Source organism: Triplophysa dalaica, chromosome 14 (assembly GCF_015846415.1).
Source record: "Triplophysa dalaica isolate WHDGS20190420 chromosome 14, ASM1584641v1, whole genome shotgun sequence".
NCBI classification, from domain to species: Eukaryota; Metazoa; Chordata; class Actinopteri; order Cypriniformes; family Nemacheilidae; genus Triplophysa; species Triplophysa dalaica.
Genome location: NC_079555.1, coordinates 17,686,779 through 17,698,689, shown reverse-complemented (window position 1 = coordinate 17,698,689; position 11,911 = coordinate 17,686,779). Strand labels below are relative to the sequence as shown.

Sequence of the window (11,911 nt, the reverse complement as noted above, 5' to 3'; positions counted from 1 at the left end):
AACTCCTCATCCAGTTATTTTTCCTCTTAGAGTTCATAGTAATTTGTAAACAATATATTATAAAATAAAATTTCCCCCCAAAAAACACCATTGATCCAAATTTATAGTACATTACATTAGAATATGTTATATAATATGATCCCTAAAATAAAGTTCAAGGCTAAAGCTTGGTTAGGCTTTGCTGTCGAAAATATGAGTTTATTGCTTTGGAGAAAAGTAATTTAATTAATTTGATGGTTAAAACAAATATACAGAATATACAGCATGACTACCCCCACAGAAAAAAAATCCCACAGATACTTTCAACACAATAATGTTATTTAATGTTCTGGCCATAGATTTCTTTTATAGATGCTTTTCAATCATTATTTAAAAACCGGTTGCTGTGGGGACTTTAAATGCGGTTCAGTTGTGATTCACAACGTCTCACAGTAACAGCCAGGGCTGTTTGTCTTTTAGTTCAACCTGACCTCTCAAGAGTCTAACATCTTGTTTTCCCACCTGGCACCGGGATCCTGAGCTCGGCTCCTGAACAGATTCAATTCATCCAGCGCTATTACTCTGGACTGGAAATGGCTCAGAATCAGTGGAGAGTGGCGGTGAAGAGCTTTTGTCAGTCCTGACCTCGACAGCTGCCTGCTTGACGACACACGTCATCCGGAGAGCTGAGAAATACATCATCATCCAAAACATTACCTGTGATTAAATGTTGTATTACAGGACATCCAATGATGGACACAATTCTCATATCATTGTGTAGATTATTTATGTTCTGTCAGAGGATCATTATTCCAAAATAAACCAAAACCGGGTGATTCAAACTTAAAGGTAGAATGGCTTTATACTATCACCCAGAAAGGGATTATTGTGTTATTACAATTCTTATCAATTTTTTCAAAATCAAATGCCTTATAAAAAGAGTGTGCCCCAAGTCTTTAAGCAGCCAGACAATAAGCAGAATGCAGAATAATCCGTAGTCAGCTGAACAGTCACATCATTTTAACATAAACTTTTACAAATTTACCCAGATTATGATCCTGGTAGCAGACTGCTTTTAAGTTTTGTCAGGCTTCATAAAGATCTTATCTTATTGAATCATAGTTGTCAAGGTTACCAGAAATAATAGCAGGAGGACGACGAAAAGAACATCCTTGGTCACTTTGACCCACTCAGAAGACGACACCAATGTAAGTGTATGAGAAAAGGGGCTTTGAATAGATTTTGGGCACAGCAAAATTCAGTTTGCTTTGGGCGCCCTTCATTAAAATCGTAAGGATTTTATTATAGGGTCATACAGTAGTAGCGATTGGGTTGTTCTTGTGACGTTGATGATATCATGCTGCCAAGGCAGCGTGACAAATAAACAGTGACAAATAAAATATCAGTTTACCCACATATGAAGGCGACATTACTTCAATGATAAAAGTCCAATAACTCTTATTCTTTCTATTCAATGTTTGCAGTTTTCATGATTATGATTAAATGATCTTTACACAAAGATCTAAAACACAGACAAAACTTAATGTAAATGATTTCCTCAAGTAAATCAAACACCAGGATGACACAGGACATTGTTTCTCTTAGTCAAAGATTAAAAACATAAATGTTATTATAATTCCCAATTTACACTATTGATTTAAAACGATGCATGATAAATGAATCGGAATATTATATGCAGAAATTAAGCACCAGGACTAAATATTGCTTAAGTGTGGAAAACCAGCTGGCGGGAAAATGTGTGGAAAATGATGCTTTAGTTCGGTAAATATGGGCTTCAAAGGGCAAAGAGAGCTCTTAACTGATCTTCTGGAACTGAGCACACGAGTACATGGTGTTCACATTAATGAGTGAGCTCAGAAAACGATGAATGTAAAACCAGCCCATATTCTTATTAAAAATCTCACCGGCACAAAGGTCACAGAAAGTTCAGAATGTCTGCAGATTTAAATAATCATAAAAATTATGGATTTGAGACAGAGATTGTCAAAACCCACATCATGTGTAACCTCTTTGCATATAAATAAGAAGGTAATGCTTCCCCCTCCCATGTGTGCACAAGTCGTGTGGACCTTGCAGGAATATTTTGGCATGTTGGATGATATTTATCTTTTTATTTTATTGCAACATTCATGACCACTGTTTCTTCGTGATTATATTAATGTGTTTTAGCTGGATGTACACCACTTTTGTAAATAAGACTCATTTTAATTCTATAACATAGATTTTTAGTCCAACTTTTCGACATTTTCTTTGTATAAAGTACTGATTGGATTCAATAACTATTTGTTTTTTAAATATATCGACTATTATTTTGAAATGTTGACATGAACGAATCTCATCAAATCAAGGGCACTTTTGAGGTCTCAGAAATATAGTTGTCAAATATAGCACTACAAATGTTACGTTCTGAAAATCTCAAAATACAACCAAAATGCAAACTTTTTAAATTAAGACGTTAAAAAATAAATTTGTAGTGATTGTAGATTAAAGGATAAGCCAAAATCACAATTTTGTACAGCCTCTCACCACAAGGAGGAATACTTAGAGACGGTTTTACACGCAACACATCATAACCTCCAACTGAACAGCGAGGACGCATCACGTCGACAAGATTTGCGTTTTAAACTCGGACTGAAACACGAAAACTAACAGCAATATGGACTCTGTAAACACTTCCCTTGCCGATTCCACAGAGATTATGACCGGGGTAAGTGAGTTTATGGAAAAATTCACGGACGAGATCTTGGGGCACGGTAAGGTCTCCGTGCGTAATTTTGGAGAACCGGGGTCTTTACGCAGCAGCGCACCTGGATCAAGCGGCGACACTGTGGCTGATCTTTCTGTCCTAGATTTGCCTCTCGACACCAAACCGTATACTGATCACATGGACGAATTTTTGAAAGTCGAATCCGGACACTGGAGCGTAATATCAAGCAAAGCCCTGAAAGAGACATTTTCTCAAGAGAGCTCAACTGGGATGGGTGCGTTTATCAAAGACGAGCAGAAGCAATCTCTGATTTTGGAGCACCCCAGCACTGACTACGACCTAGGTATAAACATCAGCGATCTGGATGGCTGCTGTGACCCCGATAACAAACCGCCGTGCGGATACATTGAAGACTCGACGACTTTGCTTTCATCTCAAGGTGCGCAACAGGTGGTGGACAGTTCTTCCAACTTTCAGCTGGGCGTGAGTCAGTCTAACGCACTGGTTTTGCAACCTCGGAGGAGAGCTTCACCATCTCTCGGTAGGGGTATGGTGAATTTCAATGGTACGAGCCCATCTCCAGTAATGGCCAAAACTGACATCTCCAAATGGGTGGTCCAGCAATCGCCTGCTGATTCTCACTTCTGGTATCAGTCCACTAATGTGAATGAAGAGCACGTTGGCTACTCCTCACCAGATAGCTTTATCCAGCGCACACAGACAGGTTATGGTGTATTCCCAGGGTAAGAATGAGTTGCACATCTTCTTTGCGCTACTTATTTATATTAAACTGTATATTTATTTTGCTCACACACGTTTTGTATTAATTTCTTATTCAGTAAACCCAAATGGTCCCATATTTTACTCAAACGTCTTCATAAATGTTTTATGTAACATTGAAACATTGCACACCACCATCCAGATTTGCTGAGCACATTAACGGCTGATGTCAAAAGCAAGCAAAGCACTTTTCTGGGCTAATGGAATCTATCCATAAAGGGGTTATTATTATACAGCTAGATCCCAGTCAGTGGCAGCTCATTGAGGCCATTGATTATTTACATTTTATATAAGTAGTGTTTCAATCATAAAATGTAAAAAGAAAAAAAATAAGACTGTACTGTTCACTCTTCCCTTAAATTGGCGAAAGCACTATAGGTCATAACGTCATACATCTGGGACAAAATATTAAATATAAGTACAGTTTTTGCAACTTATTATTTTTGAGGCCTCTGTGTCGTTTCGTTTCTGTCTACTTCATAAGTTAATACAGTACAATCCATTGTCTTGCTCACAAGCAGGGTTCCATCTCAAAGACTGTGTGTTATATGTGGAGATGAAGCGTCGGGTTGTCACTATGGAGTTCTGACTTGTGGAAGCTGCAAGGTGTTTTTCAAGAGAGCTGTTGAGGGTGAGAACAAAGGTTTTTATTATTGTCAGGATGCAGAATTTGGGTAGCATCTTGTTTCACATACATGTAGCAAGTTTTCTATCATGTTTCCGTGTGCATGAGTCTGTATACAGTGTCGCAGCAGACAGTAACTTTCATTCGGAGCAGTGATCATGATGTTCCTCCTCTACCTTGTTGTTCTGCTTATCTTAGAGGACAGATGTAAGATTCACCGCATCTGACCATGGCCATGTCACTCTGCCCTGTCAGCCTTCAAACCTATTCACTCTTGCTCTGTTTCCCCCCTCCCACGGTTGTTTCTTAAAAAAAAAAAAATTTTAGATATAGAATTTAGATATTTGTGTGGATTTGTTTACATGTTATTTTTTTTTACATGGCATCATTCACATGTCATTAGCTACATGTCTTGGAGTGTAAACTGTTTTTCTTTTGCATAGGTCACCATAACTACCTGTGTGCTGGAAGGAATGATTGCACTATTGATAAAATCAGACGGAAAAATTGTCCTGCTTGTCGTCTTAGAAAGTGCTACCAAGCAGGGATGATGCTCGGAGGTGAATTTCAATGCACCATTCTTTCCGTAAATTTGTATATTAAACGTCCTATTTAAAAGTATATAGATATATTGATGATAGATAGATAGATAGATAGATAGATAGATAGATAGATAGATAGATAGATGACAGATAGATAGATTTATAGATAGATTAAATAGATAGAGAAAATATATTGAAGACTTAAGGGAAAACAGTTGAAAAAATATAAATACAGAAATGATATATGTTTTTATTATATATATATAATCTCAAGCAAAGTACTTAATTTTGATTGATTAATTGGTATTACTTTTATTTTTTGTATCACATTCCAAACTCTTTTTATAAATTTTGAAAATGTATAATAAAATAATAATAAATACTTTCTTTATTGAAATATATTTTATTATTAAAAAAAGTTGTTTAATCTTTAAAAGATTTATAAAAGTTATATTTTGTAGGAAAATTATATTGAGGAATTCATTTAAAGGGATAGTTTGGGAAACAAGAAGTTTGTCAACATTTTCTGACATTCATAGTGTTAAAAAACAGTTGTCTTTCTTCATGAAGCACTAGTAATAAAAATATATAGTTTTGAGCAAACAGTTTTTACCTACATTGAAAAACGGATCAAATTAGTGTAAAAATTATTTTAGTTCATCAACTAAAGATTTCCACCAAATATTTTAAGAAAATATTTTGCTGCATTACTTGCAGTGGCTATCCACACTGTAATAAACAACTAGTCGGATACACTTTTTGTGTTTATTTGTGAGAGTTTTTCAGACAGTTTTTTAAGTAGATTTTACTTTAAAAAATGTTATAACATTTTAAAAATACACTTTTTTTTAAATACAATTTTAGTACAATTTACAAAAACTTGCACAAATAACACAAAACAATTAGTAAATCCTGTTTACTGTGGAAGTTCAGCAAGCGCGACCAGATAATGTAGGCAGAGAATGTACATTGTGAACTGCTGAAACATTTTTCTTTGTCTTGCTCATCAAAGCACATGTTGTGTGTTTCAGGCCGTAAGATGAAGCGGTTCGGGGGTTTGAAGGTCATGGGTTTGAGTCCATCTCTGATGTTCCAGAGTCCGCTGTCCCTTTTGGCTGATGTTCAGAGCATGTCCTCTCTGCCGTGTATGTCGGCCATCCGTGAGCTTCAGCTGTCTCCACAGATGATCAGTATTCTGGAGAGCATCGAGCCGCAGGTGGTCTACTCTGGCTACGACAACTCACAACCGGAAGTTCCCAACCTTCTTCTCAACAGTCTCAACAGACTTTGCGAGCGGCAGCTTCTCTGGATTGTCAGGTGGTCCAAGTCTCTTCCAGGTAACACTGTTAAGCCGTGTGTTCACCAAGGCATTTTTGCCTGTGGCCGGCGTGTTTTTTTAACTGTTTTCAACGGTAACGCCACGCTTTTAAAAAAAGTCATCAGTTGACGTTACTGGTAGTGTAATAGTTATAACGAAAAAACTAATTACTTAACAAATAATTATTTTGAATTTACATTTTTAGCCAGTTGGGGGCAAGCTCAACCCCCCAGCCCCCCACCATGCCAACTCATGCACACTTTTCGTATTCATTTGTTTCAACAGGTTTTCGCACTTTGCACATCAATGACCAGATGACATTAATTCAGTATTCCTGGATGAGTTTAATGGTGTTTTCACTGGGTTGGAGGACGTTTCAGAATGTCCCCACAGATTTTCTGTACTTTGCTCCAGATCTCATCTTAAATCAGTGAGTAACGTGACAAAAACCAGTGTATACTAGTTTTAACTAGTTTAAATCTGAATGCGTTAAAACATATCTTTGATGATGGTTGATCTTTGATGCCACTAGGTGGTTATTTCAGTGCCTATAAGTGCGAAAGTAACGAGAAACCAATATTTGCTGCCGAACAAGCGAGTCTGAACAACAAATCTGAGCGATAAATAATGACTTTTATAGTCAACAGATTTTCTACACCTCCCCATCTGCTATTGGTCAGATGGTCCCGTCCCAGACACACGCCATTGGCTGATGTTCCAGATGCTCAAACAAACTGAGCACCATAGAGTCACAGTTACATACGTCATGGGAAAAACAACATACAGATGGCCTTAAACTATGATACACAGTTTATTAAATATTAAATATAAATATATACAGTAAATACTTAAATAGGTTAAGTATAATAGACAAAATTAGACACTTTAGCTAAGATTTTAAATACTATTTATTTCATTTAAATTTTTCATGTAATATTTACTGATTGACAAAACATAAGTTTCTGCATCCAGAAATCGGACAAATTGTTCTGATAGGATGCAAGGGTTTTATAGATGCATATGGCTGCCCCGAAGTTAACTTCAGATCTGTGTTTTGTTATGATATAAAAATAGATTTTATATTTAAATGATATTAATATTTTATTGCATATTAAAAACTACTCAACACCAACGTAACCGGAAGTTACGTTTGGGCCACATTACGTTTGTTTATGTTGTTGCTGCTGAAACCGTCTATGAAATAGACATAAACTAAAATGGCGCATTTAACATTAATTTGACCTCCTGACTAGGATAATTAAGCTTAACCTCCTAAATTTGAACAAACAAAATTTTCTGAATGTTACAAACCTGCATTGGTATTTTTTAAATTTATTTTGTCCTGGGTTGGTGGAGTAAGTCCCAGACGTAAATGTCATTGATCTTGAGACATGCTGTACATATAAACACAATAAACACAACTACTTCCGTTTACTTAATATACCTGTAACGTTTTCTTCATTTTAGCGATCAGCTGAGAAGATCTCCGATCTACGACTTGTGCTTGGCTATGAAGTTAATTCCACAAGAATTTGCCAACCTACAAGTGACCAAAGATGAGTTTCTGTGCATGAAGGCCTTGATGCTTCTCAATACTGGTAACAAAATATCTGTTTGTGTTCTGTCTCACACAGTTCTCACTGTCTAGCTCCCTACAGGTCAGATAGTGTTCTGCAATAAAATAATAACATACGCTACACATTTAGCACACTAGTCATTTCACAGGAGAAAAGGAGATAAGCGTTTGCCAATTGGGCTGCAAGACCTTGAAAACTGCTCCTTTTAGATTCCAAACTGAGTTTGTTTTGCATTCCAAGCTGACCTTTCCCAAGCATAAAGTGTGCTATATCTTTTAAACCAAAAACAAGTACTGTATACCGTCAGTCTACCTGTTGTGTACTTCTCAGAAATAAATTTAAGTTCACACATTTGATTAAGAGTTTAGATAAACAATATGTGTAGAACTGAAGCGTGGAAGCACACTGAACATCTTGAGCCCTATTAACCCGGCGCAAGGCGCATTCCAGTGTTTTTGCTAGTTTCAGCCCAACACAGTTCTTATTTTCCCGTCCTGCTCTGCATTGTATAAATACGAAATGCATTTGCACTTATATGTGTGCCCATTGGCGTGCTGGTCAAAAAAAATTCTGCCGCATTGTTGGCGAGTTGCTATTTCGAGGAACTGAAAATAGACAGTTCATCATGCGCCAATGACCAAATCAAACCTGCTCTAAAGTCTAAGGTCAATGGTGCATTATTTATGGATTGTTTAAGGAGCGCTTTAGAAGAAAATGCACCTCTGGGCGAGTGCAACTGACTCTTAAAGGGAATGAGAGATGAGATTCTGAGTGCAAGTTACCCCCAAAAAACACCCGTTGCTCATTAAGAGAATCAGGACGACCCGTTAAGATCATGCGCCCGGGTGGAAAAACGGATTCTGACACGCCCTGAGTGCACCTGCGCCGTGCACATTAGACCATGAACTTAGACTGTTAAAATATGGCCTCTTCTTTTACTTAAACCAATACTATTTACTTAAAGCAACTATTGATTACATTTCCCCCATGTGGTTGACAAACACAATTTTCTTTAACTAGTGTCGTAAATAATATCGCTGTATGAGCGTCCCCGTGGGCAGCACAATACACTTTAATTTGTTAACTAAGCTGATGGAAACAGCAAATGCCGAAACATCGTTTGGAAACCCTGTGGCACTCTTCCGCAGCCAGTGGATGGGCTGTGTGTACCGACCCGAACACAGAACTTTCAGAGTGTGCTCGTAGCCACTATGAGGCCGCTCAGGTAGCAGCGTGAGTCAAATTCGTCTAGTTCAGAGTTGTTGTACAACTGAAATCTATTTAGAGACATGGAGGGCAGTGTTGGCTTGTTCACCGGGAGACTGCATTTATAAATATTTATTTAATTATTTATATATTAGATATTATTTACTAGAATGATCTTGCTTTTTCTATAAACACCATGCACTATGCTGTTTTCTACCTTTTCTTATTTGCTCCTGTAAAGCTGCTTTGGAACAATGAACATTGTGAAAAGCGCTATATAAATACACTTGATTTGAATTGAATTAGTTTACGATTGATAAACTACAAAGTGTTGCTTTAAAGAACAGTTAAGCAGATTTCAGATATCAAAATGAATACCTAAATAGAAAGTAGGCTACTATGCTTAAAGTGCAAAAATACTGTAATAATGTATATCAATAGGAAACTATAGATTTGATATTAATGGTAATACTTTACAGTAAGGTTGTATTTGTTCACATCAGCAAAGTAGCATGAACTTCTCCAAATGCCAAATGTAAATCCATTGTTTATGTCAGTTCCTCTGGAAGGCTTGAAGAGCCAGTCGCAGTTTGATGAGATGAGACAAAACTACATTTGTGAGCTGACCAAAGTCATCCAGCTGAGAGAGAATGGAGTGGTGGCCAGTTCTCAGAGATTTTACCACCTGACCAAACTCATGGACTCGATGCATGAGGTACATAGCACAATATATTCATACACAGTGGATTCAGAGAACGGATGCTTCAGCCCAACCTTAAAATATCTTACTGTCATCAATTAAGATAATAAATAACAATTAGAATAAAAAAACATTAACATTCAGATACCTGGTAAAGGGGCATCTAACACTTCAGTGCAGCAGTGTGGGCACACTTCAGGCTGAGGCTCAAGAGTTCACAGTTTAGTGGCTGTTATCTTTAAGGGCTTAGTGTTCCATTTTGAGTTAAAAACATTTTTTTGTTTCTTATTTTGGTTTTGTTTGATTAAAATGTTATTGAATGTTAAATAATGTCTTCTATGCTAGTTTAATATGCAACTCTTACAGATGTGTCAACTCCTAGCCTATGGTGTGCTTGTGAGGCGGGACCACCTGCTTGTCGGACACAAAACATGATAGCAGAGGTTAAACTCTGACGTTGACTCCTCTTTATCTGTTTGTAGATTGTGAAGAAGGTCAATCTCTACTGTCTGAGCACATACATCCAGGCGGACGCTATGAAGGTGGAGTTTCCAGAGATGATGTCAGAGGTCATCGCTTCACAGCTGCCAAAAGTTCTGGCCGGGATGGTCAGACCTCTCCTGTTCCACAAGTGAAGTCATGAGATCCTAGACTGATTCTTTCATTTATAAAATTTCATGTGTATGCTGCCAACCTTTGGTGTATTGTTTTAATCCTCATTCACACTTATTAGGCGGCTCTCTTTTTTCATTATCCCCAGATGCCTAGTTATAAATGTATATTTATTATAATTACACACAACAGTTGTTTGTTAGAAATGGTTATTTTGAAATTTTACATCTCAAACAAGATAATTTTAACGGACAATGAGAGGTGAAAATATTTATTAATCATTATCATGTGTTTTATAGGCTAGTTGCAACAAGGACTTTTGAGTTAAAATTACACAAATGTCTATTTAATGTCTATTTTAATTTGTAATTAAATAATGTCTACTCTATAGCAGTGGTTATGTGTTATGGTGTCATCAAACACATTCATATCTATCATAAAAGGTAATACATCTTTTTAATGTCCGATTTTATTCTCCAAACTTAAATCCTAGTATCATCTTTTTTATTAATAGCAGTTGAGTAAGCAGAGACTTGCCTGTCTCGACAATATTTTTTAGTTTTTCAACTTATAATGTCAAAAAACGTGTAATTGAAAAACGTGTAAACTTTTACCGATTTTTAAATTACAGAAAAAGACAGCAAATTTACAAATATGAAATTTTACAGCGAAAAACTGGATTTTTTTTACAGTGAAGGGTATACGTATAATGATGGTCGAATTTGGCCAAAGGCTTGAACTGTTTCCCCCAGACAGCATTTTTCATTAACTTGTGTCGATATTTAGACCAGAGTTGTCACATATATTAAAATGTATTTTTATGCAATCCATTAATTACATTTAATAATATCTATTGGCTTATATGAGTATGACTGTTGCTTTTAAATTACCTTTAAAAAATTTTGCACTATTTTAAATGCCTGTTTGGTGAAGCTGATCCACAGACATTGCATGCTTCATTTTTAAATGCACATATTGTAAAACATTCCTTTGATACATTGATATTTGAAAAAGTATCCTTCCTCTGAAATCAATGTCAATGAACAACAGGTTCCTGTTGTGCCAGTGTAACCCATGCACTCATATGGCCAATATGTGTTGAATAAAGTATTGGAAATCAAATAAATCTCAAAGTATGTGTGTATGTAGAAAGTGATTGTCAAAAATTGATTTTCCTTAAAAATATGCACTCATAGAAGTGTTACAACTACCCCCGGCTTCTCATTTACACCTTTGATACCTATGGTATGTATATTGGGTTCACCTCTTGCTATAATTAATAATAATAAATCATGTAAAACGATAATTAATAACTGTAAAAATTCCTAATTTAGAAGCAAAACTATTGCAGTGTTTGAGCTAATAATCTAAATCAGACCTTTTTGTAAAAGAACAACATTTTAACACTGTCCAGATGATAATGATAGAATATATTGTTTTTATATTATTAAACTGTTGTAGCTTTTTAGAAAGCATGAAAAATGTCCAAGAATTACTTTTTGAACATTTATATAACACTGTATATACTGTATATATATATATATATATAAATATGCTGTCCTTAAATAATTCATCTTTTTCCACTTTTCTTTATTTTTTGTTGGTTGTATTAATCTCTGAATGTTATTGTTATTTTGTAGACAACCAGGAAATGTTTTTGAGTGTAAGGATAAGGAAACAGTATCTCTCTGTGGTTAGAAACTATGAAACACTTCATAAAAGATCACATTTTCATGGTCATGTCATACAAACCTTCAAATATACCCCACCCAATGCCACAGTCACATGTGATTGTACATATGCATACAACATGCAAAATATCAAATAAAACCATTGTGTACTAT

At 36.0% G+C, this 11,911-nt stretch overlaps 1 protein-coding gene across 2 annotated transcripts; it reads left to right on the top strand.

The window, feature by feature from the left end:
- The first annotated feature begins 2,064 nt into the window (after nt 1-2,064).
- pgr (progesterone receptor) lies at nt 2,065-10,455 on the top strand. Of its 2 annotated transcripts, none has more exons than XM_056766155.1 (8): nt 2,065-3,450; nt 4,006-4,118; nt 4,556-4,672; nt 5,686-5,991; nt 6,258-6,402; nt 7,440-7,570; nt 9,313-9,470; nt 9,938-10,455. In XM_056766155.1, the coding sequence occupies exons 1-8, from the start codon at nt 2,657-2,659 to the stop codon at nt 10,088-10,090; spliced, it is 1,917 nt and encodes a 638-aa protein (XP_056622133.1). In that variant the 5' UTR covers nt 2,065-2,656; the 3' UTR covers nt 10,091-10,455. The 2 variants fall into 2 exon arrangements, with proteins under 2 accessions (XP_056622133.1, XP_056622134.1); XM_056766156.1 differs by having other exon boundaries at nt 2,066-3,450; nt 4,009-4,118.
- The last annotated feature ends 1,456 nt before the right edge of the window (nt 10,456-11,911 follow it).